A 6,929-nucleotide genomic window follows, 5' to 3' on the forward strand; every position below is an offset into this window, starting at 1 on the left:
AGAAAAAAAGTTTTTTCCCATTAACAAAAATTTAAAGCTTGGAGTTTAAAAGTTGAATTCTCGAAAATAATTAAAAATACTTTAAGAAGCTTATATCTAAACATTTGGATAATTGAGTGGGTTTAGCAGGATGTTCAGCCAAAGGCTGAAGGAGGAAGAAGAAAATATCAATTTGCTGGACTGTATATATTTTATAGACGAATTCTAGCTACATGGAAAACCTTAAAATCAAGCTAAAACGGGTAAATATTGTCCTACCTTTGTACCTATAGGATAAAAATCTCAATATGTTTAACCAAATACAAAAGGTATAGCCAAAGTAATAAATTTGCAAATGTGCACTTATTTTTATCTCTTGTTTAGATGTCATGACTATTTATTTCAATTTTGTATCTTTTTTTCTTTTTACTTTGTATCTTTTTTTCTTTTTACTTTGTATCTTTTTCCTTTTTGATAATCGTGGTGTCACAAGCAGCTTACGCGTATCTCGACTAATTCAAGAGGATACCTGGCATCTCTCACTAGCAATAGGTATCAAGTAACGTTGTCCACCAATGCTTGAACAAATAAAAAAAATCACCTAGTATTTTTACCTCCATTAGATTGCACCCGAGACCTTATGGTTCTCACCCACTTTATTGACCAGCAAGCCACGCTCTTAGCTTCAAGTTCCGATTGTATATTTACTTTTTAGATGCAATGACTATTTATCTCAATTGTGTATTTCTTCTTTGTCGGACCAAAATTACAAAAAAAAATGAATTTCTTGGATCTTCATTATTTTGAGCCAAATAATAAAATTTAGCCTAAATAATGGAGATTCAGCAATATTTTTATAAATTTAAATAGAAAAAGATTATCTAAAAAATTAGTGAATTAAAAAAAGTGCAAAAATATATACTACCTCGATTTGAATTTTTTCGAAGTACGATGATCAAATTGACTAATTCTCAATGTGAATTCAAACATAAATTCTTTAAAATTTTTGAAATAAAGTCTACATATTTAGAAACTACATAAAAGGTAAGTCACAAGTAAACAATTTAGAATATTTGTAAAAAACATGATCAAGAAAAATCTTAGTTCAATCCCTGTAGAATAATAAGTCCATTCTTTTTTAAACGAAAGGAGTATTATTTTTAAAATATGCCACGCGGGAAAAAATCCACATGACAAGCAGGGGTATGGCACTTCGCTAGGATGAGATCGTTCAGGGGTAAATGCTTTAAAATACCCAAGTGTAAAGGGATAATGAAGACTAAGTATAGTTTGAGGAGGGAACTAATAATCTGAGCAAGTTTAGGGGTGTTCTTAAGCATTCTACCAAAAATTAAATAAATAAATAAATAAAGTAAAACTAATCAAGATCAATAAAAAGCTAAGCATCTAAAGTCGAATTGAGTTGCAGCTTTGGCTCAACCCAGAATACAAACTAAAGGAGTAGAAGCGAGCCTATTTTATATGCTTCTTTTTTTTAGTTTATAAGACCCTGCAGTTGTGGCTGTAATTGTTACTAATATTATACTTCAGTAGTAAACTGAAATATTGCTCATAATCCAAATCCTCACAACTATAATTCATCAAGGAAAATAGAGTAGCACCGTCAATACATCATATCATGAAAAACTTAGATGAAATCGACGGGGCTACATTTCCAAACTTCAATTACATGAAAAATTAACTGTTAGGATCTGTATAAGTAGGTGCAAAAGAAACTTCTGGCTTTCCTGGGCTCTGGCAAATGGCAATAAAGGACCTCTGCCCATTGGAAACATGGTGTGGAACAAAGAAAACATCAGGCAGAGAAAGGTCTGCTTTAAGCACATAAGGCCCAAGGAAAGAGCGGAACTCAAACCTGCAATGTCCTCATATCGATCGTTACCTTCACAATCAGTGAAGAATTGCTTCGGTAAATACTTGACTTACAAGGCAGGATTCAAGGTAAAAGAAATAGAAAGTTGCAATCAGGACAGAAGGCAATGACGAAGCACCATTTAATAGATGCTTCCTGACGTTGAACCAGAGTGATAAATCAAGAACCGGCCCCTTTTTATCTCACTTGTCGAATCCACCTGCAATCTCAAATGACAAAAGCAAAATAAGGTAAGGTGATAACCACAAGCATATTGTGATGAGTGGAACCATTCAGTCTGTAACTAAAGAAACGAAAAATGAAAAGACCACTAAACCTGCAAGTTCTTCCATAAGGGGATGGATATGGAAAGCATAAGATGACCATAATCTTTTTGTTGTTAGATAAGAACTCCAACCACGAATGAAAGATCATCTCTCCATGCCCTCAATAACCCACTTCATCCACGTGAAGAAGCAATGTTTTGATAGGTGCTCAGGTAGGTCTACCTATATAAATCATGATAGTTAAAAAAACAAAGAAACACAACTAATTCACACATCAAAAGAAGTAACATTAATGCATGTAATGTTTGCTCAAAATCATATTCTTTCCCCTAAGAAAGATGCAACATTAATCAGCATGCTTCTGTTATTCAAATTGCTAATGATGGACACAATCCCTAAATCTATTAGTTGCACCAATAACAAATTAAATTATATATGACAAATGTCAAATGGTCTAAGAGCCAGTTCAGTGGAAGAGATTTGCAGCAGAGGTCCTAGATGTTCAGGATTCATATGTCAATTGTCAATATAGCAATGGGAAGATGGAAAAATATGGCCAGGTAAATAGAGAATAGAACTTGAAGGAAAACAATGTATTTTGAACTTACGCTGCTCCAAGTAGTTGAATACCCATCAGTAGAAAGCAACCAGTCACCAGATGTCAAATGAAATTCCGCTCTATCCTCAATAACATCGGCAAATTCTACCCCATCTAATTCTTCAAATTCAAGATTCCTTCTCTTTTTCTTTTTGTGTTTTTGCATTTTCTTGCGCTTATTTCTGGCTGACCTGGTGTCCTGCACAGACTCACTTTCTTCCAGAAGTTGATCATGATCTAATATTGGATAAGTCTTGGACTTGCGAAAGCTTATGTCATTGCTGACAAATAAACATTCCCAGGAACTGGAATGTTGGAATTCCTCAGATAAATAATAGTGGAATGCCCAAGACTGCAATCCCAACCATTTTATAGTTCCTAAAGATTTTCTGCTGAAACATTCTCTTAGAATTGGTATAAAGCTATCTTTACAGATTGTTGGTGTACAAATTTGGAAAACAATATGCTTAACCTTTTCCTTTTGCTCCTGACTTCCTTCGTCACGTATAAATCGCATAAGCTGCCGAGTTTGAGTAGTAACTGCATTCAAGAGAAGCAACTGATCAAGAGAATTACTGCCATCACACTTGGAGAGTATGATCTCCAGCCAAAAAGAAGAATCATGACAATCCATCTTTTGCAACCTTGGCTTAACATGTCTTTGGAGTAAATCCAAGAAAACCTTTAGATCTTGTTCCCCAAGAACGATGAGAAGGTGTTGACATAAGAAAGAGAAAGATTGCTCAATGAGAAACTCATCTATAATTTCCCAAACTTCTTTCAAATCCTCCTTGTACATCAAGTCAACAAACATACTGACAAAAAAATTATTATCAATGGTCAGAATATCACCATCTTTCAGTGACTCGGCAAATTCCTTAGATGACCAAAATTCAGGAACATACTCAAGAAAATTCTCCACTGTTCGTTCGACATCCAGATCAAGAAAATAGTGGGGCTTTGTAGCAACCATTGCAGGAGATTGCCCATGTTTCCCCCTCCACTCGAGCTCCTCCCAACAGATGTCTCTATTTACAAAAGCAAACTGGGACAGTGCCTTAGCCCCCTTTGTATGGGTTGCATAACCAGTACCAGCAAAATTAGAGAACCACTGCAAAATACGGTTTTGGTTTCCTGCAAGATCAATAATTTACAGACAAAAAATGAAAATTACTGAGATCAAATAATCAGTACAGGAAAATATCTTAGTAAGTGTGAACAGAGGTGATGTACCACATACTAACCTCTACAGCAATCCAGTAAACAAACTATACTAGAGTCGTTTTGACATAAAGAATATTAGAACAAAGATTGGAACAGTTCTATCACCATGAACTTTTTATTTCCCTCAAAATTTCAGAAGAAAAACTACATAGACTTGAGACAAAATTATACTTTATTGTTTGTTCAGCAACTCTCAACAAGATAACCCAAGAAAGAATGTACCCCTGGTAATTCTCCTTTTTTTATATAGGTAAAAGTACCATTGGAAATTCTCATTAATGTTTTTATAACTTAATTTAATGACAAAAGCAAACTTCAACAAACTGTGAAGTCACCAGATAATTTCTTTTCCTCAAATAAACCCACTTTTATGGTAACTGCTAAAAGTTATCTTCCAATATTGTTGTCTACACATGCCACACTCCAGCCAAATTATACGTTTTGAAGTTATAAGTGATTGGTAAGAAAAAACATGTCTTTTACAGGTGATAACTGAATCAATATATCTCATGGAAAGAGTCAATCAGTCAGTAAGATTTTGATAAATTCGACATGAAGAACAAGCTAAAATCAAGGAAGTTTCATCTGAAAAATCTAGAAGCATATGGCTCATGGATCAAGCAAAAAGGAACTAAATAACCAACTTAAGGAAAAACGCCAGCTCAAGATGCACTTCACCCACTAACTCAAGTAAAATAGTAAAACCTTACCTTTGAAGAAATTTTCTAATAAAAAGCATTTCTTTGCAATGATATGCCCTGCTTTCTGAGGTTCCTTCTGGAAAAGCAATCGTAGGAGTTGTCCGACTAAGGGCCGCTTTAGTGGCTTAGACCTCAATAAGGTCATGAATAACTCATGTTGATTACGAGGTGTTATAGACCGTACATCTGCGATAGCAATGCAAAGCCAAAGACGAGATTCAGATCGACCTTCCACCGATATCAGTGACCAGATGACTGATTCTAGCTCATTTAGAAGAGCTTTTCTCTGTTCAGCTGATTCATCATCTACATTTTCCTTCCATGATGGTTTAGATAGAAATAACTGCAGCATTTTATCTGAAATATCAGAAGTTGGCATAGAAGCAAGTTAGTCCAAATTATAATTTCGACGAATATGGGAACAGTAGAAAATTAATGATCTTAATTTTGAGGAATGCACTAAGAACAAACTCAAACATCAGAAATTATGGAGAGCACGGATTTCTGATACTTGAATGTAAACACACATCTCACTGGACTGTAGAGCACTATTCAATAGTATTGGACAGGTATACAGAAAATTAGAAAATAAGACAAGGGTGAAGATGTAGTTTGTTATTTTCAAAAGAAGACAAACGTGAAGATGCATCATTCGCGTTGAAGTGAAATTAGTTCCATAAGCATAGTACTACGGAGAGAGTTAAAATAACTAGATAAATGAGTGGTTTTCAATGATTTCCTTTATTTCTTATCACCTCTATCTAACCATTTTATTCTTTACTTTCAGAATTAGATAGCAAAAACTGAGTGCTCAATTCAAGTTCCTGCTTAGTGCTGCCCAAATTTATGATGGTAACATATATAGATATGGCAGCCCAATCAGTTGACCTTACAGAAATCTGGAAGTAAAAAAGAATCACGTAAAATTAAGCTACTTTATTCGCACACAATAAAGACTGTACAAAATCTCAAGAAAATGCTAATAATCGAACAACTCATTTAAGAAAATGTCCAGAATAAACCTATGAACTTCAGGAGATAAAATGATCTCGCTTAGTATTACAAGTTATCAGCTACTACTATCACATTTCAGCTACAAAATTAGAAGCTTGAAAGGGTAAAATGCCACTTACGATCCAACTTTAACCTCTAATTATGGCTACATCAAACCAACAGGCCGTTGTAAACTCACAAGCACACAATGTAAACAACTGCATCCACTTCTCCTCGAAGATGAGTCCATAAATTTTACATGCTCATCACAACAAATTACATACTATGTATTATGTATATTAGCGAATTCCCCAAAGAAAAAGAAAAAAACAGTCAGAGGGTGTGCGAGCCACGTACTTTGATTGATGCCCAACGTAAAAACTAAAAGCAATCAATTGAGGGGGGAAATTGAATAGGAATCGACTGCTCAACGGCAAAAAAGCAAAAATCGAATGCATCACCTGAACCGGTAATCGGAGACGCCGTGCGCGGAGGGAAGGGCAATGTCCTGGAATACTTGGGCAAAATATGATTTTTGTTATAAATATATTATATTATGGATATTCATTTACTACTCCGTTGTAAATAAGCTTCCTCAAGAAACTTATCCATATGGGACTCCACCGTAAATATGTTTATCTATTTAGTACTCTATTGGAAATAAGCTTACTGAAGAAGCTTATCACTTCGGTACCCGGTTATGGATAAATATTATTTCCGGTAGAAGATTATCCATACCGGATATAATAAGTTTATCCTTTCAGTACCCAGTTATAGATAAACATTACCCCGGTAGAAGATTATCCATACCGGGTATTATAAGCTTATCCTTTCAGTACCCAGTTATGGATAAATATTACCCCCGGTGGAAGATTATTCATATCGGGTATAATAAGCTTATCCTTTCAGTACTCCGTTATGGATAAACATTGCTCTTAGTAGAAGATTATCCATATATGGTATAGTAGCAGCTTACATAACAGCTTCCTTTCTTCTATAAATAGAAGAGATTTCAGTTCATTATGTACATCAGTTTGAATTCGAATAATATAACAGTTTCTCTCTATACTTGTCTTTACTTTACAGTCTTTATTTTATAACACGTTATCAGCACGAGACTCTGACATCTCGAGCAAATACTTTGAAAGTATTAGAGGTAAGAACTTTCTTTTCCTAAATAATATCAAATCTTTCTAAACTTGAATTTGTAGCCCTTAATATATCGGGCAAAAGCTACATGTCTTGGGTGCTTGATGTTGAAATTCATCTTGATG

The 6,929-nt window shown here is 34.6% G+C and overlaps 1 protein-coding gene across 2 annotated transcripts; it reads right to left on the reverse strand.

The window, feature by feature from the left end:
* Window positions 1-1,552: 1,552 nt before the first annotated feature.
* Window positions 1,553-6,172, reverse strand: LOC104211336 (uncharacterized). Of its 2 annotated transcripts, XM_070152737.1 has the most exons (6): window positions 6,117-6,172; window positions 4,672-5,019; window positions 3,643-3,871; window positions 2,748-3,552; window positions 2,190-2,361; window positions 1,553-2,072 (listed from the first exon to the last, which is right to left on the reverse strand). In XM_070152737.1, exons 2-5 carry the CDS (start codon window positions 5,012-5,014, stop codon window positions 2,284-2,286), a joined length of 1,455 nt encoding a protein of 484 aa, XP_070008838.1. In that variant the 5' UTR covers window positions 5,015-5,019; window positions 6,117-6,172; the 3' UTR covers window positions 1,553-2,072; window positions 2,190-2,283. The 2 variants fall into 2 exon arrangements, with proteins under 2 accessions (XP_070008838.1, XP_009758681.1); XM_009760379.2 differs by having other exon boundaries at window positions 2,748-3,871.
* Between the last annotated feature and the right edge of the window lie 757 nt (window positions 6,173-6,929).

This window comes from Nicotiana sylvestris, chromosome 7 (genome assembly GCF_000393655.2).
Source record: "Nicotiana sylvestris chromosome 7, ASM39365v2, whole genome shotgun sequence".
NCBI classification, from domain to species: Eukaryota; Viridiplantae; Streptophyta; class Magnoliopsida; order Solanales; family Solanaceae; genus Nicotiana; species Nicotiana sylvestris.